General features: G+C 37.4%; 1 protein-coding gene across 5 annotated transcripts in view; it reads right to left on the minus strand.

Moving 5' to 3' along the window:
• The window catches only part of TEX2 (testis expressed 2), a 166,914-nt gene that overhangs the window by 23,068 nt on the left and 119,031 nt on the right, over positions 1 to 24,815 (minus strand). For all 5 annotated transcript variants that reach the window (XM_074224486.1, XM_074224483.1, XM_074224482.1 and 2 more), the window contains exons 6-7: positions 13,850 to 13,999; positions 10,384 to 10,483 (exon numbers count right to left, since the gene is read on the minus strand). In XM_074224486.1, the coding sequence (XP_074080587.1) occupies positions 10,384 to 10,483; positions 13,850 to 13,999 (250 nt within the window). The remainder of the gene's footprint in view (positions 1 to 10,383; positions 10,484 to 13,849; positions 14,000 to 24,815) is intronic.

Genomic DNA, 24,815 nt, shown 5'->3' on the forward strand with positions numbered 1-24,815 from the left:
AACAAAAAAAAAAACAACCCCCAGGAATATTATAGCCAAGTTCCAGAACTCCCAAGTCAAAGAGAAAATATTACAAGCAGCCAGAAGGACACAATTCAAATATTGTGGAGCTGCAGTTAGGATCACACAGGACTTAGCAGCAACTACATTAAGGTCTTGTAGGACTTGGAATACAATATTCTGGAAGGCAAAAGAGCTTGAAATGCAACCGAGAATCAACTACCCAGCAAAACTGAATTTCCTCTTCCAGGGGAAAAGATGGACTTTCAATGAAACAGGGGAATTTCAAATGTTTCTGTTAAAATGACCAGAGTTGAACAGAAAGTTTGACCTTCAAATACAGTACTCAGGTGAAGCACAGAGAGCGGAAAAGAAGGGTAAAATATGAGGGACTTAATGATGAGGAACTGAATGTATTCCTGCATAGAAAAATGATACTGAGAATACTCATATGAAACTTCTCATTTAATAGAGAAGGTAGAAGGAATTTTTATAGATGAAGAACAGGAAAGATATAATATACTGTAAATATATTTAAAGATATAATATACTGTAAAAATGGAATCAATGGCTATAAGGGAAATGCACTGGAAGTAAGAGAAAGGAGAGGTGGAATAGGCTAAGACATTTCATATAAAATATATGTGTGTATGTGTGTATATATATACACACACACACACATTTTTTTTTTAACAAGAGCTTTTGCAATGATATAGGGGGGAAGGCGAAGGGGAATGAGGGAACCTTCATTCCCATCAGAAAAGGCTCAGAGAGGAAATAGCATACACACTCACTAAGGTATAGCCATCTAGAATAAAAAGGAGAGAAGGGAGAAAGGGAGAAGAGGGGAGGATGAGGATGATAGAGGAAGGGTAGATCATAGGTGAGAATAGTCAGATATAACATTTTCTTTTTTTACTTCTTGCAAGGGGCTGGGATTGGGTGGCCTTTCTGGGACCATGGGGCCGGGTGGTTACTGGGTCTCAGGGGTGGTATGTGGGATTGGGGCCTCTTGGCCCCAGGGCCAGTGATCAGTCTGTTGTGACATTCAGCTACCCTACACCACATTTTAGAAGAGGGACAGAGTGAAAGGAGAAAGAAAATATAATATATGGCAGTGGAGAGGAATGGACGTAGGGAATTACAATCAGCAACAGCAACAGTGGAAAAATAATGGAAGTAACTTTTATGATGGACTTATGATAAAGAATGTGATCCACCTGAGACAGAGCTGATGGTATCAGAAACAGACTGAAACACATTTTTTTTACTCTTTCTTTTACTTTATTTCTCATGAGGGTCTATATTTTTTTGGGGAGAGGGTATTTTGTTTACTCTTAAACAAGAATATTATATTTTATTTTTTATTTTATTAAAAAATCACTTATACAAAAATATTCATGGCAAAGAATTGGAAATTAGATAAATGTCCTTCAATTGGGGAATGGATTAACAAAATGTGGTATATGCATGTGATGGAACACTACTGTTCTATTAGAAGCCAGGAGGTATGGGAATTCAGGGAAGCGCAGAAAGATTTGCATGGACTGATGTTGAGTGAGATGAATAGAACCAGAGGAACATTGTGCACCCTAGCAGCAACATGGGGGTGATGACCAACCTTGATGGACTTGCTCATTCCATTAGTGCAACAATCAAGCACAATACTTTATTTTTCTTCCTTAAGCATATGATTTCACTCTCATCACATTCAACTTAGATCAAGGTATACCATGGAAACAATGTAAAGACTAACAGACTGCCTCTTGGCGGGGGGGAAGCAAGATTAGGAGAAAAATTGCAAAAAATTCTAAATAAATAAAAGTATTAAATATTAGTCATCTGCCAAGAACCAAGAGTTGATGGGTTGATGGTACATATTGATATCAGCTAAAACAAAATCTGACACTTTGAAATTTGCAAAGCCTTTGACATACATTACCTAATTTGATTCTCTCATCAAGCCTGAGAGGTAGGTATAGGTATCATCATACCCATTTAATAGATAGGAAAACTGAGGCCCCAGACAAAAGGTCTAATGACTTGCTCTTGGTTATGTGGCTATTAATGTTAGAGACTAGATTTCAACTCAGGCCTTCCTGATTCCAAGGCCCATAAATAGTTTACCTATTGTCTTATAATATCTTAACAAAGTTAACTATGGCAAAATGCTGGATCTGGGACTAGTATATGTTTTCAACACTGCATTCTGGTAGACTTTTCCAGGGTATGGTTATATTGTAAAGGCTGCATTTTGTCCAGTAGTATAGCCAAATCTCTACCCAAAAATGTCTTCTTTAATAAAGCAGAAGGTAAAATTATTCTCAACTAAGAACTTAGCAAGACGGACTCTACTTATGGCTAGTGTTTGGCTGGTATTGTTATACACAAAATCTCTCCCTGTAAAGGTTTCTGAGAGGTCAGGTCTTTACCACAGTTAATTCTACTTGAGTAGTTGGGGAAGTGAGAAGGCATAGAGGTTAAATAATCTTCCCCAAATTATGGATTAATAGAAGAGAACTCAACATACAGAAGAACAAAGGAGGAAGTTCTACCAACACTTTCCTCTTTTCATTCCTACTTCACTATGAAGTCCTTTAGAAATTGTGATGCTATATCTATATCTATATCTATATCTTATCTATAACCTATATTAAATTGCTTTCTGTCAGGTTGGGGAAGGAAAGGAAAAAAGGAGAAATATGCAAAACTCAAAATCTTGCAAAAAAAATGATTGTTAAAAACTATCTTTGCAAGTAGTTAGAAAAATGAAAAAATAAAATATTAAAAAAAGAAATTATGATGCTAAGCATTCAAGGAAGTAGTTTCATTGAAATTGGAGAAAAGAGTTTAAATAGCTAGAAAAAGATTGTTCAGTTAATTTCCTTCATCTTACAGAAAAGGAAACTGAGGCCCAGAGGAGGATGTGATTCATCCAAGATCACAAGTTACTGACAAGATGGAGATTAAATCACAGGCTCTTGATTCCTGTTCAGGTTCACTGTCTGAGTTTCTTCATAAAGCAAGGTATGGTGGGGATGATGATTGGCCTTCATTCTCACAAAAGACCATGACATAAAAGAGGTGATGTCACGAGAAGCACATGAATTGGATTGGAGTGAGGGGATGCTGTGTTAAGTCACCAGTCTCACTTTTTCCTCCAGAGAGTCATCTGGGTCCAATGGCCAGAGATGAATCAGGACAACTGGAGATGACCCTCGATGAAAGGCAGTCAGGGTTAAGTGACCTGCCCAAGGTCACACAGCTAGTAAATGGCAAGTGTCTGAGGAGAGACTCAACTCCCATCCTCCTGACTCCAAGGCCAGTGCTTTATCCACTGCACCATCAAACTATCCTGGGGTGGGGAAGGAATGCCAAGAAATCAGACAGGATGACACTGGGATTATTGATGGAAAGATTTGAGAATCATGAGTTTTCTGAACAGTCTGAAATTGGAAGGTAAGAATTGATTTCTGAGTCAGTTAATCTTTATATCTTAACTTTGTTCATTTGCCCTTTGGAAAAGAGTCCTCATTACTGGATCCCCATTATATCTAAGACACAGAACTATTCAGAAAAGATTACCTGTTGCCTAGGCTATAGCAAGAGGTTGTTGATAAAGTTCTATCATTAAAACTGACCCACTGGCAATGAATGCCATTCAAATGAAGAACATCTGATCAGATCACAGAATATTAGAGCTGGAAAGGACTTTAGAGATAATCTACTTCTCAAGTTCTTCCCTGTGCTAAGATTCTATAAATTGGCAGCTAAGGAAGACTATAGTGATATTTCTAGCTCTATAATCTCCCTGGCATTAATGGTGTAATGTTGTTAATTTTTTACAATTATTCCTTTGACATAGAACAGCATTTAAGCAGAAGCAGGAGATTAATCTAAACTCATTATCAAGGCATACCAGCTTGCAAAGCCAACAGTAATGGATGACTCATCACCTATTAATCTCATATAGCACCAAAAAAGTATCAAACAATATAATTTTCCATTAAAGTCAGCACTTCCTTCCTGCCCTCAATAATTTTTCTGATCACACTTCAAGTACTGTATAAGAGGGATCTATCTAGTAAATTTGATAGAACAATAAGCATTCCAGTGGTGAAAATCCTGTTTATAAGAAACCCCAGACAGTTATACTACTTTTTCAAATAGTACAAATAATTTGTTTACTGTGGGAAGGAGGGGGAATAGGCATTTCTGTAATGCCTATTATTGGCCAGGTTGGGGCAGCTAGGTGGTATACTGGATAGAGAGCCAGGCCTAGAGTCAAGAGGACTCCTCTTCCTGAGTTCAAATCCTGCCTCAGACATTTACTATTTGTGTGACCCTGGGCAAATCACTTAACCCTGTTTGTCTCAGTTTCTGGCAAACCTTTCCAGAAGAAAACCTCAAATGGGTTCATGAAGTGTTGAATCCAACTAAAAGTACAACAAAAATGTGCCAGGTACTGTGCTTTGTGTGTGTGTGTGTGTGTGTGTGTGTGTGTGTGTACATAGCACAGTACCTGGCACATTTCACACACACACAGACACACAGTTACCCCCGTCTATTTGCTTCTGTTGCCAGAAGCCAGGCTTGGTTCTGAATTCTCATCTCTACTGCCAGTCCTTCTTACTTCCTTCACTCCTGGCTCTATCTCTGCTAGCAGTGGATCACTGGAACCCTAGGTCACTAGCAGGATAGTTCAGGAACTTCAACTTCTGGCCTCTATACAAAATAGCCCAAATATCTAGAGATCTGACTGCAGGTGATGCCCAAGTAGGCTTTCCATACTTCACAGCTGTACTCTGCTTTACATACCTTTGAAGACAGTACCTCCCATAAAATTGCTTGCATGAGTTGCTGTCAAATAGAGACAGTAATGGGACACAGGGTCAATGGTGAGCCCCATGTATTACATAGATACCCATTGGATTTTAATAGGGTCAGGGGAAGGCCTTGAGCTCCCCTGCAGGAAGAAGAGCATCATAGACTGAGTACTGGAAGGGACCTTTAAGACCACTTAGTTCTCAACCCTGAACTTTACAGAAGAGGAATCTAAGGCCCAGAGCAGTCAAGTAACTTCCTGAAACAGCAGTGAATATCAGAGCCAGAATCTGAATTCATATTCCTAACTCTTTTCACTATTCCACAATGCTTCTCTGGACAAGAGGTACACAGGATGCCAAGGTGTGACCTTTAAGATCTGCACTGGGGCGGCTAGGTGGTACAATGGATAAAGCACCGGCCCCGGAGTCAGGAGTGCCTGGGTTCAAATCAGTCTCTGACACTTAATAATTACCTAGCTGTGTAGCCTTGGGCAAGCCACTTAACCCCATTTGCCTTGCAAAAACCTAAAAACAAAACAAACAAAAAAAAAAGATCTGCACCACTGGGAGGGATACTCACATTAATGAGATCACAAATTTATTAAAATATTAAAGAAATAAGTCAGTGAATATATGAACATGTTAAACACAAATGTAATATATACAACTTTTACTATACTGGTTGTCACAAGGGGGGAGTGGAGTAGGAAGTGAGGGTGATAAAAAGTGTTTATAAATATGCAAGTATATAAATGTTGAAAAACTTCCATAACATGTAATTGAAAAAATTAATTTAAAAAGGAAAAAAAGAAATTAGCCAGTGGATTTAGTTTAAGAATCTTTAATAGGGGCGGTTAGGTGGCGTAGTGGATAAAGCACCGGCCCTGGAGTCAGGAGTACCTGGGTTCAAATCAGTCTCAGAGACTTAATAATTACCTAGCTGTGTGGCCTTGGGCAAACCACTTAACCCTGTTTGCCTTGCAAAAAAATCCCAAAAACCTAAAAAAAAAAAAAAAAAAGAATCTTTAATAAAAGATATTGTCTCAGTTACCCTCTGTGTAAAAGAAGGGTATTAGACTAGACCCCTGGGGTCCTTTATGGCTCTAAATCTATGGATTCTACTTTCTCAAAGTACAAGGAAATAGTAATGAGTTCCAGCAAGACACTCCAATGACTATAATAACTTTCTTCCCTTTCCATTTTCAAACCAGGTGCAAATAAAGACCAAATTTCTTCACTGACATTAATACAGTAGGTGAAAAGCACCCTGAAAATGTGATCACATGTGGCTCTGACAGCTGAGCTCCACTGGTTATATAACTGGTGAGTCAGCGTGTGCTGAATTGGAATGAATCACAACAAAATTAACAATGACAAGAAAGGCTGCCTTTCTATTGGGATAAATAGAACAAGAACGTGAACTAAAGAATTTAAGAACATCTCATGAACAGAATAACTAACATGAAATCAAGTGTTACTCAACATATGTAAACATTATTTTTTAAAGCTCTTACAAGTGTGAAGGGTGTTTTATGCAGCATTCAACCACCAGCCTACAGCTGTCTCCAATCAAACAATATAAAAAGTTTCAGTTAGAGAATCAATTGTTTTTCCATTTTCTGTATAAGTGATTTAATCAACCTAGCATTATAACCATTGTAGAGTTTCTCCTGGAATCTTCAAGGTGTATTAACACAAGAATGTTATCTACACAAGATGAGACCATCATGTTGGCAGCTGGAAGTGCATTGAATAGAGTGCTAGCCTTGAAGTTCTGTGAGTTCAAATCCTGCCTAAGATACTCACTAACTTTATGATCCTAGACAAGTCACTTAATCCCATTTGCCTCAGAGTCCTCATCTATACCTTATATAGAAGGAAATAGTAAACCACTCTTGGATCTGTGCCAAGAAAACCTCAAATGGGATCATGACGAATTGCACACAACTGAACAACAAAACAACCTAATTCCCAAGGTTGTAGGGTAGATAACAGAGGTAAAGTGTGGGGGGAAACCATAAAAAGACCTTTTTTTGTTGGGGTTTTTTTTTTACAAGGCAATGGGATTAAGTGACATGCCCAATGTCATATAGCTAAGCAAGTATTAAGTGTCTAAGACTGGATTTGAACTCAAGTCCCCCTGAATCCAGGGCTGGTACTCTATCCACTGTGCTGCCTAGCTGCCCCAGAACTTAATAAATGTTAATGATTATAACCATTTTTCCCATGTCCAAAGCCTCACACTCCATTATTTGTAACAAGACCCCATGAAAGAGGCAATCTCATCCACAACTCTGGTGGTTTTAATGACTGCAAGTACCCCAAAAAATCATCCTGGTCTTTAGACAGCAACCTTAATAAGCATATATTTTATTGCCAGTTATTCCCTTTGTTCCCATAGTGAGATCTCAATGTCCACTACCATCATATTACCATACCACCACAGAAGAAATTATCAGAAATGTCATCTCTCATTCAAGGTCACACAAATCATTAGTAGCCAGATGACAAAATGTACATGCTCCAACATAGCATGGCAATCAACTGTGCTAGAGGTCTTTGTGACTTCCTAAGGACATACAAGGAGTAGCAGCAGACTTGAACTGAGGAACTGCAGCCTATGTCACCTGTAATAGTCCTGTTGTATCCTTTTTTTTTCCTTTTTTAGTTTTTGCAAGGCAATGGGGTTAAGTGGCTTGCCCAAGGCCACACAGCTAGGTAATTATTAAGTGTCTGAAGCCACATTTGAACTCAGGTACTCCTGACTCCAAGACCAGTGCTCTATCCACGGTGCCACCTAGCCGCCCCTTGTTGTATCCTTTTTGATGCTCTATCCATTAAGAACATATATTTTGACCTGGCAGAGGCTTTAGGAATGATCCTATCCACCTCTCTCATATGTATAGCTAAGAAAATTGAGACCTCAAGAGGAGAAATGTCTTGTCCAACATTGCACAGGAAATAAGCAGAAGAGAAGGCATTTGAACCTGGGCTTTCTCTCTATCTCAGTTTCTTCCTTAAGAGACAAAGATCACATGGCACCGAGGCTGACTAATTGCTCTTTCCTCTCACACCCTAGCACACAGGCACAAGAAAAGGAGGTAATCCACTACTACCTGTAACCACATGGCCCACAAACCCACTGCAATTTTCTAATCCTCGTTTTACCTTGACTGCTCAAAGACCATATCTCTTCCTTTAAAGTTTCCTCCATCCTGTCCAGATCCCTGTTGCTGTCATCTATGGACTTCAATTTCAGTACCTGGGTCAGTTTTCTGTTCTCTTCCAACATGAATATACCCCACGAGTCAGAATTTACAGGGTCAGTTGCAGACTTTATCTCTATTCATATTCAAAAACCTCTCTCTGATTCAGAAAGGATACTTTCTCTACCTTGGATCAAATATTCCAATTGTGAACTAAAACCAAATCTAATCCTCTAATCACTCTTGAGCAATCTGTCTAATAAAAAAAGGAATATCAATTAGGAAGGAGATATAGAAAATCAACCAGATCCCTAGGGATTTGTTTCTTCTTTGACCAATTAAAAGTCTTATCTACCTTATGTCATAATTTCCCAAATGTCAAGCTACATTTTCAAAGTTAGGTCCAACAATTCTCTAAAGAAGGATTAATTTCTTAGACAATTCATGTTAAGAAACAATCTAGTCTCCAAATTATACTTGGTACCTATCTTTCTATTACCATAAGGACAATTTTTACATGCTATATGTTCAATAAGAATTCAGACAAGGAGTAAAGTGGCCTGTAGAGTGGTGGTGTTAGGAAAACTCGAGTTCATATCAGATAGTTATGTGTATGTGTGACAGTGGTCACTCTTCTGGACCTGTTTCCTCATCTGTAAAATGGGGATAGTATCTACCTCATAGGCATATTATGAGGATCAAATGACATAAAATGCTATCCAAACTTAAGTACTATTTAAATGCTAGCCAGTGTGGGACCTTTCCTTTCCTTTTCTTTGGCCCTCTCCCCACTGGAAGTTGCTAGTAATTAAAAAGAAGCACACAGTTTCAGAAAATATGAAATCAAGTTCTGGAAGTTTGTTGTTGTTTTTTAAATGCAACACAAAAGATTTAGATCTACATGTATATACATTTATAAAGAGAACATTCAGTAAAAATAGAACTTTTCGGGGGCAGCTAGGTGGCATAGAGCACAGTCCCTGGAGTCAAGAGGACCTGAATTCAAATCTGGCCTCAGACACTTAGTAATTGCCTAGCTGTGTGATCTTGGGCAAATCATTTAACCCCACTGCCTTAAATAAATAAAAAAATTTTTAAAAAAAGCTAATATTGAAAAAAACAGAACTTTGCTGAAAAATCTGAAGCACATGTTTTATATGCATTTTTAAAAAACATGCTTCTTGCATTATCTTAGCCTTAAGATAAAGACACTGTGATTAACTGATAGATATATCTTTTACCAAGTTTAGAACTTGACTCAATTCTGGAAGTCTTGGCCTCCCATCCTGACTGACAAATACTGGCTGTGAAACCCTGAAAAAAATCACACAACCTCTCTCAGGACAATTAACCGTTCAAAGAACAGGTGGTGGATCTGCATTAGTGAAAGAAATTTCCTCACCTGGAAGGTGAGACGATAACTATTGTGGAAGATAACTATTTCCTTGTATACATGCACTGTTATTGCTGCTTAAAAGGTTACTTTTGGCTAAACTGACATGCTTTTTTTTAGAATCACATTATTCATATGCATGAACACATTTTGTTATATTATAGTTTCTCAATATCTTTGGGAATAAAAATCACAAAATAAATGAAGTTATATTTTAAATAACTGCATATATTATTTTAAGATTTTGGTTAGCTTACAATTGCAATAACAATCACGACAAAATATGTCTGTCTTTGGAAGCATTATAAATAAACAGCTACAAGAACTGAAGAAAAACAAACACCATACAGGGAATAAACCTTATTGCACCTGATTTAGTTAAGTTTTGAAAAATGTTCACACAGACACTTCAAAATATAAATGCTAATTTTTAGCATTATAGAAAATAATTTAAACAATAGAGAGTTGCCCACCTTCACTGAGAATCTAAATGCCTTGTTTCTGATCACAGCTCCTATGTGTCTCCTAAGTAGGACATGGACACATGGGCTCCTGTATTGAAGGCTGGCCATCTTTCCATCATGCATGTTGCCTTCCATTGCTAAATCATCATCATCATGAACATCATCATCATTATGAAAAATGCCTTTTACTAACATCTGGCTCTTTCCTCTCTTTCCTTTTCCAAGAATGGATGCAAAAACTGTAAATGCTATGTTAAATAAATCAGACATTTAGTTTTCCTTCAACTTGAGGGGGCCTGGATATTTTTAAAGTTGAAGCTTATTTGTCTTAGTATCAAAAATAACTAAGTAGCTAAGAAGCCTACATGTTTCTTTCAAAAAGAGAAATTTTACTTCCTTAAAATACAAGCAGTTATTATCCAATCTGATGCTCACGCAGAAATCCTTTAGCCAGCATAGACATCCATCACCTCTTGCATTCCATTGAAAATTACCTTGGTGATCAACGTACGGTTTGAAGGCCTGAAGGATTTTTGGCACAGCTACCCCCATGTCAAGTTCTGTCAGCGTTAGCTCATTCATAAAGTATGGGAGCTAGGAAGGAAGTAGACAAGGAAGGAGACAAGTTAAAAAACCTAACCATTATTTTCCAGTGTTTGGTAAGATAAGGAGGCATCAAACTCCCTATGAACTTATGGGTTGGGGACAGCAGGGGTGAAGAAGATTCAGAGGATATTTGCCCACAGGTAAATTTTCAGTGACAGGGTTATAAGCATTCTATCTAGGAAAATGGTTAAAGTGAGGCACTAATTTAAAAGACATTTCCTGGTCTGACCAGTATCAGTAAGAAAACAAACATGTATTTGGCATTGAATATTTCCCTCATGTAGTCTCAGTTCCTGTAGAAGAAACCTGTCCATTCAAATGCTCAGTGGTCAGAGGAGTTGATCTTTGTGACACTTTCCCCGTAGAGCAGTTAGGAGGGCTCATTGTTGGACACAGGCATTTTCCTGCTTACTAATTAGTTGTCCTAAGAGGACCTAAGGAAAAAAAAAAGATAGCTAAAAACTATAGAGTTCAAGACTGTGTCATGGACCCCTGGGGCAGCATGGTGAAACTTTTGACCTCTTTTTAGAATATTATTATTAAATTAATAAAATAAATACAAAGAAAATCAGTTATTATAAAATATGGTTATCAAAACATTAGGAAAAACCAGTAAACAGATCCCAGATTACAGACTCCTGATCTAGAGCACCCATGTAATGGTGAGATAATATTGGAGGCCTAGCCTATAATGTCCATTTAATCTCTGAAGTACCATAATTTAAGATGATAGTACTTCTGGTTGAACACATAGTATTTCAGCTTCTTCCATCAAGGGCTGGAAGGGCTTCCATTTCAGGTGGTAGGTAACATGCAGCATCACAATGTAGATAAGGATCAAATTATAGAGTTGGCAGGCAGTCATCTAGAACAACCCCTTCATTCTGCAGATGAGGAAACCAAGGTAATCCCTAATTCTCCCAATTAGGTGACTTGACAAACCCATACTGGGAGTAAATGTCAGACTCAGGATTTGATTTTAGGTTGTTTGCAACAGCCTGTTTCTTCTAGGCATCATGCTACTCTTTTCCCAGCCTAATATACATTTTCCCCAATTATATCATTTTAATGCTTTTGTTCAATTACTAGAGAATAAGAAAAAATGTCCCCCCTCATTCCTCTTAAGAATATTAGTAGTAAATTTCCACTGGAGCAAAAAAAAGGATATTACAAGATAGCCCCCCTTTTCTTATCTCACTCATTAGCTAAATGAACCCCTTTGGTCTGCAGATATATATCCAGAAAGGCAGCAATGTGAGAAAGATTCATATGAAAATGTTTTCACCCTTCTCCCAAAAGGAGAAAAGGAATCAATGTGGTTGTTGAACTCTTATTTTTACTGCTATTCACTGTTACACTTGTCCCTCCTTCTCTAGTTCCCCCTGCTCAGCCCAAACATCAGTGACTTCAAGATCAAAAGACATCTTCCACACACCAAGGATGAGAAGTGATTTAACTATAAGCTATTCCTTTGTAGAATACTGTAATAAATAAAGCTTGTTCTTAAACCTAAATTAAACAGAATCCCAGTGATTTTGTCCTCATGTCACTGATTTATTAAAAAAAAAAATCAAAACCCAAATAGTGCCCTACCCAGACCACTTTTCTTGATCTTAGTGAAAAGCTGGATAGGACAATGACTGAGGAGTCAGTAAAACCTGGGTCTGAATCCTACTTCAAATATTTATTAGCTGTGTGATGTTAGGAAAGTCACCTAGTTTTTCAGAGCTTCCATTTCTTCATCTGTCAAATGGGGATGGGCAGTTCTCCAAAAGTGGAGTCACCAGGTGGCCCAGTGGATAGGGTGCTAGAAATTTTTTTTTTGCAAGGAAATGGGATTAAGTGACTTGCCCAAGGTCACAAAGTTTGGTAATTATTAAGTGTCTGAGGTCACATTTGAACTCACGTCCTCCTGACTCCAAGGCTGGTGCCCTATCCATCTTGCCACCTAGCTGACCATAGACTTTTGAAGTCAGATTAGAGTTCAAATCCTGCCTTAGATCCTTTCTAGCTGTGTGACCCCATACAGGTCCTTTAATCTCAATTTTCCTCAGTTTCCCATCTGTAAAATGGAGATAATAACAACATCTTTCTAATGCTGTTGTGAGCATCAGATGTAATAATGTATGTAAAGTGCTTTGCAAACCTTAAAGTGCTACAGAAAGTAATAGCATGGTCACACTCAAGCTGCAAAAGAAATACTGATCAACAATGGTAGAGAACAACCCCTATTCTACTGAAAAAGCAGGGCTGAGGTATAAGCCTCCCTTCTTCCTTCCTGATCCAAGTCTTGCTGGACCTCACTCAAAGTTTGTCCACCTTGTTTGTATCTTTCAGCTCTTATGGCTGATCAGCACAGCCTCTGAAAACCCTGGGGGATCCTTCCAGGTCCTAATGAAGTAGCAGAGAAGGATCTCAACATTAGTGTAAAAAAAAAAAAAAAAAAGAATTATGTAAGCTTGTAATAAACAAAGAATTTTTACAAAGCCAAACATGTATTTGGATTTTCTATGTTATTACTCCCCTCAACTAGATAGGATAATTAAGAGCTGACTACACATGGAAAAGAGAAGAAAATTACTCCTTGGAAGGAGGAATAAGACCAAAAGTACAAATCAGACATTTCTTCCACAAGTATTTATCATCCTTTATTACTGTTGGAGCTGGCAAGGACCTCAGAGATCACCTAATACAAAACCTTTCATTTTACAGAAAGACACATTGAAGCCAGAGAAGGGACTAATAATAATGTAACTGTCACTAATATAGTGCTTTAGGATTTACAAGACATTTTCTGTATACTGCTGCATTTGAGCTTCACAGCCACCATAAGAGGCAGACACTGTGTGTGTGTGTGTCACTATTCTTTTGTAGATGGGGAAAGGGAGGTTTTGATTCAATAACTTTCCAAGAAATTCAAAGTGAGATAGTGTTGCAGTGAGTACCCAGGTCTTTCTTGAATTAAGTGCCTTCTACAATGCCTTGCTACTCCTGAGGGGCAGTGACTGACCAAAACATCACCTAGTTAGTGAGACTGAGACAGGATGGATCCTCTTGTTCATAATGTGGCCCTTTTTCCATCAAAAGAAATTGCATTAAAAGAGCTGATTAGACCCTCACTGTATAGGGAAAGTGAGGCAGAGTTAAGCCTGACCCCAGGGACTCCTTCCTGCTCCACACTAGTCACACTTACCTTTAACCTATAGCTGGCATGGAATGGAACTACGTTTATTAACCTTTTGGCTTTGTTCTATTTTTTTTATTTAGGAGATTATAGTATAAAATTTATTTTGGGGAAATCTTCACAAGTTGAAATTGAACTACAAAATATATTACCTTGCAAGAAAACAATACCTTTATTTTACTGAGTTTCATTTGAATTTTCTTTGACACTAGGTGAGACCAGTATTTCTCTCCAAGAAAGTCCCAAAATATTCTTCCAAGGAAGGCATTTACCCAGGCTTCCTGTTCTTCTTCTTCATGGGGCTGGGTCTCTGGTGTCAACTGGCAAAATACACAAGACCAAAAGCAGTTAGATGCCTATTGCAGAACAGGGCATGTACGGGCAGCCATGTAACTGTCAGAGATCAAAATATTAGCCTGTTTTTGTTATGAATGATAAGTATAACATCATAGGGGAAAGCAGAAATACCCATATATGTATCCCCACATCTCCCTGCAACCAACCAGTCACTAACAAATGATTATGGCAGATGTCCCTTGTGGTCTTCTCCTTTTTCTGTCAGTCTGCCTTTAAAATATCTATATATTTTGCACTAATATTTCAACAAATTGACAGATTCACTGGAGTAGGCACTTCTTTCTCTATCTATGCAGTACAACCTACCCATGGCTTCTCATCTTAGGAGGTTCTTGTCTACATCTTCCTATAAATTCTCTTTGGAGAGTCTGTCCAATACACTGGAGACCTTTCTCTGGGTCTTTCAATATTCAGGACTGGGAATGTTTCTTATCTCATGTTCTAACCAGTTAACCAGTCACTTTCTTTCAATTTTCTTGACTATTGTGTACTAAGAGTTTAGTCAAATTATCAAGAATTAAAAATCAGAAATCTTAACATCTTTTTCTTCTGAGTTGCTAAGGCATAAGAATGACTTTCTTCCTTCTATTTGGAACATGGGGCTTCTGAATAGCTAATCCTTGTACTCTGGTTTTTCTTTGTAAATCAAGTATATTCAGCACCTCAGAGAATTCCATCTTTCCTCATAAAAGGAAGCCTCCCTGAATTAAAAAAGGGCCATATGCATCCCTTCTTGTCTACACAATTTCCATCCCTGCTATCTCTTAAGACCCGTGTTCCTCACAAAACTAAAGACCAAATCCAACCTAGTTCATGTTAAATGAGAAATAATTGCTGTGATATACAGATCTATTTTCCCTTCAGCTGCAATCTATGATAAGCATATATGTTACCACCTCATTATCACAGGGTTGATTCATTCTATGAACTGTATGTTTCAGGTAGGAACACTCAGACCACTGCTACCTGTTTTATAAGATCTAAGAGGACAAGAACAATCCCTGTTGGAAGCTAGTTTGATATTAGGCACAACTATTTATAATATCCAGTGTTTAGTAGAGTGAGGTCACTTAGCCATTTGTGAGGTGGCTGAAGAGCTGTGAAAGTCTTCTGGGCCATTTTTCTTACTGCATTCTTCCGATTTTAGTGGATTGCTTGTTTTTTTGTGCTTTTTTTTTTGGATGTGTCATTCTGATGTTCCTGACTCTAAATTTTCTTGGCAACAATACCAGAGTGATTTGGCTGGTCCCTTTCCAACTTATTTTACAGTTGAGGAAACTGAGGCAGACAGAGTGAAGTGATTTGCCCAGGATCAGTCAATGTCTGAGATTGACTTGGAACTAGGGTCTTCCTAACTCTAGTTCCAATGCTCTATCCTATGCCATTATTATGTCTACTTTCACACTATGCCATGCAATCTTCCAAATAAATTCTCCAAGAGATCTTACTAAGATCAAGGATATTAAAACTAGAAGCGGGGAGGTGAAGCCAAGATGGTGGCATGAAAGCAGGAATTCCCAAATATTTGTTCCCCCCAAAACTCCAAAAGCCATCAAAGTATGACTCTAGCCAAAATTTAGAGGGGTGGAACACCGCAGAAAGACTTAGTGACAATTACCCAGTCCAAGACAACTTAGAAGTTCCACAGGAAAGGTCTATTCCACTGGGACTGGGGGTTGGAAAAAGCTGCAGTGCAGCACAGGCAGGCCTGGCACCTAGGTCCATGGCAGACGGGGTGGTTTCTAGACTTCTTGGCCCAGGGATCACCAGGGAAAGCCAAAAGTGGTGGTGAGAGAACTCTTCTGCACCAGAGTGAGTGCAGAGCAGAGCTCTGGCCTCAAAGCAGCTCTGTGGTGAGAACATGCAGTAGGAGTCGGCAGAGCCACCCAGCACATCCAGAACTCTCAGCCCACAGATGGTAAGCAGATTGAGGAGCCTGCAGAGGTCTCTCTGCTCTCTCTGGGTCAGGACTCAGCTGTTTGCCCACACTCAGATCCAGAATGCAGTCTGGGTCCTCACAACACCATTATAGCTGAGTAGGGACCATCCTCATAGCTCCAGGGCAGAGGGGATGGCCTAAACACAGGCAAGAGAGCAGTCAGAGTCTCTCTTAAGACCTTGGAGGAATTAAGGTCCCTGTGGGTTGTCCCAAAACTCCCAAGGCCTTGGAAGTGCAGTAAATCAGTCAGAGGCTGAGGAAACAAGCAAACAATAGAAAAAGAAGAACCAGACCATAGAAAATTACTTTGGTCCCATGGAAGATTCAGAAGATGACAAAATCGAAGCTTCTGTATCCAAAACCTCCAAGAGAAACAGAAAATGGGCTCAGGCTATGGGTGAGCTCAAAAAAGACTTTGAAAAGCAATTACGGGAGGTAGAGGAAAAATTGGGAGGAGAAATGAGAATGATGCAGATAAATCATGAAAAACAAGTCAGGAGCTTGGTGAAAGAAATACAAAAAAAAATACTGAAAAAACATATTTAAAAACCAGTTTAGGACAAATGGAAAAAGCAACACAAAAGGCAAATGAGGATAAGAATACCTTAAAAAGCAGAATTGGCCGCCTGGAAAAGGAAATAAAAAAGCTCTCTGAAGAAAATGACTCCTTCAAATGCAGAATGGAACTAAAGGAAGCTGATGACTTTTTGAGAACTCAGGAAGAAATAAAACTATACCAAAAAAAAATTAGAAGAAAGTGTGAACTATCTCATTGGAAAATCAATTGACCTTGAAAACAGATCCAGAAGAGATAATTTAAAAATTATTGGGCTACCTGAAAGTCATGACCAGGAAAAGAACCTAGACTTCATTTTTCAAGAAATAATACAGCAAAATTGCTCTGAGATCCTAGAAGCAGAGGGTAAAATAGAAGTTGAGGGAATTCACCAATCACCTCCTGAAAGAGATCCTAAAAGAAAAATTTCTAGGAATATTATAGTCAAATTCCCAAACTACCAAGTCAAAGAGAAAATACTAAAAGCTGCCAGAAACAAGCAATTCAACTACCATGGCTCTATAGTCAGGATTACACAGGAACTGGCAACATCTACATTAAGGGCTTGTAGAGCTTGGAACACGATATTCTGGAATGCAAAAGACCTTGATTAACAACCAAGAATCAAACACCCAGCAAAATCAAACATCCTCTTTCAGGGGAAAAGATGGACTTCAAATGAAACAAGGGGATTTTCAAACTTTCAAACTTTCCTTGAAACAAAGACGAGGAGGACTAATTATAAGGAACTCAATGAAGTTGAACTGTTTATATTCCTGCATGGGAAGAAGATACTAATAACTCATATGAACTTTCTCATCTACAAGAACAGTTAGAAGGAGCATATATAGGCAAGGCACAGGAAGGAGCTGAATATAATGGTATAATACAGTAAAAAGATGGAGTCAATGGGTGATAAAGGAAAGTACTGGGAATAAGAGAAAGGAGAGGAAGAAGGGGCTAAGATATTTTAAATAAGACTCAAGAAAAAGCCTTTACAATGGAGTGGAATGGGAGAAGGCAAGGGGCAGTGAGTGAGCCTTCATTCTCATCAGAAATGCTCAGAAAGGAAATAACGTGCACACTTAATAGGGTATAGAAATCTATTTCACCCTAGAGAAAAATGAGAGGAAAAGAATGGGATAAGGGGGAATGGGGGGAGGGAAGGGTGAGTAGATGATAGAAGAGAGGGAAGATTGTGGGAGAGGGTACTCAGATACAACACGCTTCTGAACAGGGACAGGATGAAAGAAGAGAATGGAATAGACAAGAGTAGGGAGGAATAGAATGGAGGGAAATACAGCTAGCAATAGCAACTGTGGGAAAAATATTGAAGCAATTTCTCTCTTGGCTATGATGGGGAAGGCAACACATCCCAGAGACAGAGCCACTGGAATCTGAACACAGACTGAAATGCACTTTTTCTCTCTCACTATTCTTGAGGCTTTTCATCTTTTTTTGGAGGGGGGAGGGTTTATGATTACTCTCACAACAAGATTATTGTAATAATATAAAATAAACAAAAAAGGTATAACAATACAAAAAAAGAAACAAAACCTAGAAGGGAATTCACTTTATGGATAGTGAAACTGCAACCCAGAGAAGGCATTGGGTGCTGAACCTAAGTCCCTCTGATTTCCAACAGAGTTAGTTCTTGTTCTTCTAGAAGTAGTGGTCTGATCACAGCACTTCCCCGATCAGAAACCCTGTTTGTCCTTTCTGCCTCAAGAACAAAATACAAACTACATCAACCTATGGGTACTAAGTGATTAAATCCTTGAGTTTGTACTGCCAAACTCCTCCTCACCACTTAAAGAAAGGAAAATTTTTTAAATGGAATAATCTCCCTGAACAGAGGAAGGATTAAGATAGAAACTAATCAGGTATCACTCATTCCCATAGGTCAATGGATCCTTTCCCCATTCTATTTCCTCAACTTGTTTTTTGTCCCAGCTATTCCCCTAAGAGATATAATTATGATCAATGAGGAAAAAGCAGAGGGTTGTCTCAATCTGTACGTCTAAGCTGATGATATATTAACAATAATTGCAATATGGATGTTGGCCTTTTAAAATATGTGATTAATTTTTTTTAAAAAGGCAATAACATTTTATTGTAAATCTAAAGCTATTTGTCTTTATAAATAAAAACATCATGCTCAACATTTTTATTAGACAATAAATTTTTAAACAGTTTGGGTACTAGTAGATGATTTAATCTAAGGTTTATCATAAAAGCAAAAACTGGTTATAATGGGAAAAAACATGGCATAACTCACCACATCCAAAATTGGAATCAGATCCATAAACAGTACCACTATTTATCCTTTATGGCAAGGATATCTTCAGGATGCAAAGCTAAGACAGGTATGAATGTAAAATGACATATAATCTCCCAGTTTACATGCTAAGAAATTTCTAAGTCAAAACTGAGAATGTTTTCATTATATCTCATTGCTTTTCTTTTTAAGAACAGTTTTTATAAACTCAGTTTCCGTGTCATAGATCCTGTTAATAAATTAACAGTCATTTTAGTTTATTACCACTAAACTAAATTTAAGAGACATTTGAAGTGGTTTGGGGATATTTTTGTAAAATATATTTGCAATGAAGAAATCGCTTTTCTCATATATTTATCCTTTTTTTTTTTAAACAATCTCTTGGCCCCTGTGGGCAGGACCAATATGACATTGTTTTTTGGGGTTTTTTTTTTAGGTTTTTTGCAAGGCAATGGGATTAAGTGGCTTGCCCAAGGCCACATTGCTAGATAATTATTAAGTGTCTGAGGCTGGATTTGAACTCAGGTACTCCTGACTCCAGGCCGGTGCTCTATCTACGGTGCCACCTAGCTGCCCTTCCAACATGACATCTTAAGGCAGCTTTTTTCTGGTTTTCTCCTTATTGCTGTCTCTCTGCTATAGCAGGTACAGCTTTAGGAAACACTACAGATAAGTCATGCTTCTTTCTGCACTAATTAAACAAGTAATTACCATTTAATTTAGATTCTACTTACAAGGCACTGTGCTAAATACAGATATGTGAGTAAATTAGTCCCTGCCCTAAAGAAACCTACATTTTAATAAGGGAAAAAATGGATATACATATATGGATAGAGGTATGTACAATCAACCTTCAAAGTACAAACAAGATAACATTAGAAGGAAAGGCACTGACTTCTGGGGGACCTAGGGAAAAAACCTTTAATAAAAAGTGATGCTTGAGTCAAGTCTTGAAAAAAGGCAGGGAAGTTAACTGTGACATTAAAAACAAACAAACTTCTAAACACCTAAAAGCAAAAATAAAACATATTAAAAAGTCAAAAGAGGGGCGGCTAGGTGGCGCAGTGGATAGAGCACCGGCCTTGGAGTCAGGAGTACCTGGATTCAAATCCCACCTCAGACACTTAATTACCTAGCTATGTGGCCTTGGGCAAGGCACTTAACCCCACTGCCTTGAAAAATTAAAAAAAAAAAGGCCAAAAGAAGTTGCTAAAATTTACACGGATTTTCTGTGAAATAAGGAAATAAGTACAAATACTGGAATAGTTTTTGGACCAGAAAAAGAAAAGGTGTTTATATTTTTCCTTCTAGGAAAAAGGAAAAGGTGGAGTGGAAAGGTGGTAGCCTTGTTCAGTTATCATGAGAGCTAATCTACAGGACAGATAGAGGACAAAGTGGATAGAGCACAGCACCAGCTCTGAAGTCAGGAGGGTCCTGAGTTCAACCCTGGCCTTAGAAATTTACTGTGTGCAACCCTGGGCAAGTCAATAACCCTGATCCTGATTCCCCACTCACAAAAGAGGTAATCTATATATACACAAACAAAATGAAGTCATCCAGAACAGCTCATCTGCTTCTAGTAACTTTCAGATGTTTTTTTATGGCCATCATACTGAAAAAGATATTTGGGGATCATTCATTATCAAGTTGTTTACTACTGTCATGTGAATTTCTAAAACAAAACCAAGTAAAGAAGCAATTCAAGTTTAGGCCAATATTAAAATAGACAACAGAGTAGAAACTAAGCTTTCCCAAATTAGCACAGACTGCAAATTCCATTTATTTCATCTTGTGAAGAAATACTACTCTTTTCACAGAATTTATTAGTGTGTGAAGACTCACATATTGCTCAGAGTAAAAGCAACAACTATTTACTCAAACTTACCTTCCCAAACATTGACTGTTTCCTTTTAACTTAAAATAAAATAAAATTATTCCAGAAGTCTTAGTGTAGATTTTCAATTGAGCTCTTATGGTCTGATCAGCCAGAGTTGGATTTGTCTCAAAGATAGAGATGTCACTTTGGTCTTCTTCAATAACGAAGGACAAGAACCATCTAACCAAGATTTTCAATATAAAATACTTAAATTTTTTTTATTTAAGGTAATAGGTATTTATAAAAATACTTAAATATAAAAATACAAAAAATAAGTAATAAGTAACTTGCCCAAGGTCACACAGCTAGGCAATTATTAAGTGTCTGAGGCTGGATTTGAACTCAGGTCCTCCTGACTCAAGGGTTGGTGCTCTGCCCCCAAAATAGATACTTTTTTCTTAAAACTGTTTGGTAACTGTCTTCTATTTTACTTTTATTAAGAAGTAATCCTTGAGTTGGAGGCAGATTTGTTCAAATAATTTTGGTTTTATCACAATTAACTTAAGGAAATAAAACTGTACTTAAGTATTTAGTATGTAGCAATCTTGAGACAGTGATTATTTAAAAAAATGCTTAATGATTATTTTTTGTTACACTTTAAAAAAGTTAATTTTCCCCAATTATATGCAAATTAAAAAAAATAATTTATTTATTTTTCCAACTACATGTAGTCCTTTTCCCACAATTGTTTCCCTCCCTTTCCTTTCCCCTGCCCTAGAGAGTAATCTAATATATTGATGATAATTTTTGTAAATAAAATTATGATCTAATTTAACTCTTTTTGACTATCACTGATATACTGTGTTATTCTGAAATTTAATTTTAGGTTTTACAGAATTTCATATTGTTCAGTAATTTTTCATCACATATGCAATTTTTTGTAATCCAGAAGCTTGAAGTGTATACTGCATAATTTTTATTAATAAAAATGATTGATAAAATTTTTAAAAAACAGACTCCATTCTTTGTATTAGATCAGAATGGATCTTAAGAAGAAAAAACATTAGGAACAACAAAATGTTGCTAAATTACAGACTATACCAAAAAACCTACTTGAAATGAACCTGGATGTCCAGGAGCTTCTCAAACTTAATACATCCAAACAGAAGCATCTTTTCCAATAAATCTGCCCCTCCTCCCAATTTCTATACATCAGTGGAGGGCACTACCATTTTCCTAGTCACTCCAGTTTGTTACTTTGAAGTTACCCCGATCTTCAGTCTTCATTCCTACTCTTTCACTGGGTCAGTTGCTCAATCCCTCTCCACAAAACCTCTTACATCTGATTCCTTTTCTCAGTCACCACCCATTTCAAGCCTTCATTACCTCTTCCCTGGACTACTTCCTCAAAATGAGCAATAAAAATCAAATAGAAGTTAGGAAAACAAATGCCTTACACAAGATAATTTTCGCCTCTTTCAGGTTTGCTCCTTAAATCTTTAAAAGCAGTTTACAGTGTCTTCCATTGTGTATTCTCCTAGAATATGCACTATTTGGTGCCACACTCTCATTATTTAGCATCGTGTCTGAAGATGCAAAAAGTTCACCACGTTCTCTTTTGTAGAACTGAAAAATAGTGGGTCTCCTAATTATTTGCTCTCTCCCCTTTCCAAGTCACTCTTCACATAGCAACCAAGATGATTTTTAAAGACAGAAAACTGATCATATGGCACCCTTGTTTAAAAGCCTTTAATGGCTCCTTATTGCCTCTAGGAACAAATGCATACTCAGCCTGACAGAGCTTCAGTTTGCCTTTCTACATTTATTTCATGTTAGTCCTTTTCATGAACTCTTAAGTTCAAGCAAAACTGGGTCACTGGTTGCTCCAAGTTCCATCTCCATTTTTTTGTGCAAGTTCCACTTCACACCTGGAATGCACTTATTCCGTATTTCTTCTGCCTCCCAGAATCTTAATCTTTCTTCGAGGCTCAATTCAGCAATCATTTCTTCCAGGAAGCTTTTCCCAATCCTCTTATGGGGTTTTTGTTCTTTCTCTAAATAAAAGATTTAGTGTGTGTGTGTGTGTGTGTGTGTGTGTGTGTGTTTTGAACCATTCCCTTTCTGCCCCAAATCTAATGGAACCTTTTTGGTGGCAGATGCGGGCTTTTGCTTATATTCTCAGCATCAAGCACAATGGTGTTTAATAAATGTTTGTAAAATTAAATTAATGAAAAGGTATTAGAATCTTATGTATTTTTATATTTCAACTTTAATTCTTTAATTGTTCAGTCATTTTCAACTTTTCATGATGCCATTTGGGGTTCTCTTGGCAGAGATACTGAAGTGCTTTACCATTTCCTTCTCCAATTCATTTTATGGATGAGGAAACTAAGGCAAACAGGGTTGTGACTTGCCAATGGTCACAGAGTCAGTGTCTGGGGCCACATTTGAACTCAGGTTCTCCTGACTTTACTCTATCCAATGAGCTACCTAGTTTGTTTGTTTTTTTTTTAGGTTTTTTGCAAGGCAAATGAGGTTAAGTGGCTTGCCCAAGGCCACACAGCTACAGAATTATTATTATTATGAGCTACATAGTTTGCCTCATTTCAACTACAAACCTATATTAATAGGAAGATTAATAAAACTTTCTATTATATAATTGAAACAAACTTATGTAATATTTTATTAATATTTCTGAGGCTGCTTTAAAAAAAGCAAAAACATTTAGAAGCATATTGGGGAAGGTTAATGAGTGAGCCTTACTGAGAGTCTTAGTTTCCTCTTCTGAAATAGTTTGTCTATATCCACTTCAAAGGACTGTCATGAAGATTGAATCAAATAATCAAAATAATAATCATAGTTGCTCTACATGAGTTATTATTATTAGGACTACCAAATGAACTCTTATGAATAGTCATAAAAAAATAAAACTCCAGGGGTGACTGGGTGGTGCAGTGGACAGAGCACTGGCCCTGGAGTCAGGAGTCCCTGAGTTCAAATCCAGCCTCAGACACTTAATAATTACCTAGCTGTGTGGTCTTGGGCAAGCCACTTAACCCCATTTGCCTTGCAAAAACTTTAAAAAAATATTAAAAATATTAATAAAATAAAAATATTAAAAAAAAAATAAAGCTCCTAGTCGCAAAATGATCCAAACTTTCTAGAACACGAAAAGTCACGTATCTTTCATAAAGCAATTCCACTCCTCAACATTATATCAAAGAGGTCAAAGACAGAAAGATCCCCTATACATTATACCTATGTCATAGCAGCACCTTCCGTGGTAGCAAAAAATTGGAGAAAAATAAGTACCCACTGAAAAGCTGTGGCATAAAAAGGGAATGAAAGAACATTGCTCCAGGGGTAGCTAGGTGGTGCAATGTACAGAGCAATGGCCCTGGAGTCAGGAGACATGAGTTCAAAACTGGCCTCAGATATTTGATACTTGCTAGCTATGTGATTTTGGACATGTCTCCTAATCTCATTACCTTCTAAAAACCAAAAAAAAAAAAAAAAAAAAAAAAAAAAAAAAAGGAAGGAAGAGAATTGATTACTAAGACATGAGTACTATGAAGTATTCAGAGATACATATGAATACTGGTATGAAATGATGCAGAATGAAGAAAGCATAGCCAGAAGAACAATATACACAAGGACTATAATAAATGAATGAAAAAAATATTAAGTCAGAAGAACTAAGAATTGCAATGAATAATCTTGATCTCAGAGTCAGAGAACATTGGATAAAACACACTATCCTCCCCTAGTCAACAGGTGGGAGTCAAAAGGTGCAGAATGTTTTAATAAACTGTCATCGGAGGCCATTTTTGTTTTGTTTAACTTTTTTGCTTTGTTACAGAATAGGTTCAAGGGGAAAATGACATTCTGGGAAATGACATAAAAAATCAGGGGATCAAAACACAAATAATAAAGTTCTCAGGTAAATTAAATTAAATTGGTAAATTTATACTTGCAAATAATTAGGAGACCCACTATTTTTCAGTTCTACAAAAGAGAACTTGGTGAACTTTTTGCATCTTCAGACACGATGCTAAATAATGAGAGTGTGGCACCAAATAGTGCTTATTCTAGGAGAATACACAATGGAAGATACTGTAAACTGCTTTTAAAGATTTAAGGAGCAAACCTGAAAGAGGTGAAAATTATCTTGTGTAAGGCATTTCTGTTTT

The sequence above is a fragment of the Macrotis lagotis genome, chromosome 2, assembly GCF_037893015.1.
Source record: "Macrotis lagotis isolate mMagLag1 chromosome 2, bilby.v1.9.chrom.fasta, whole genome shotgun sequence".
NCBI lineage: Eukaryota > Metazoa > Chordata > Mammalia > Peramelemorphia > Peramelidae > Macrotis > Macrotis lagotis.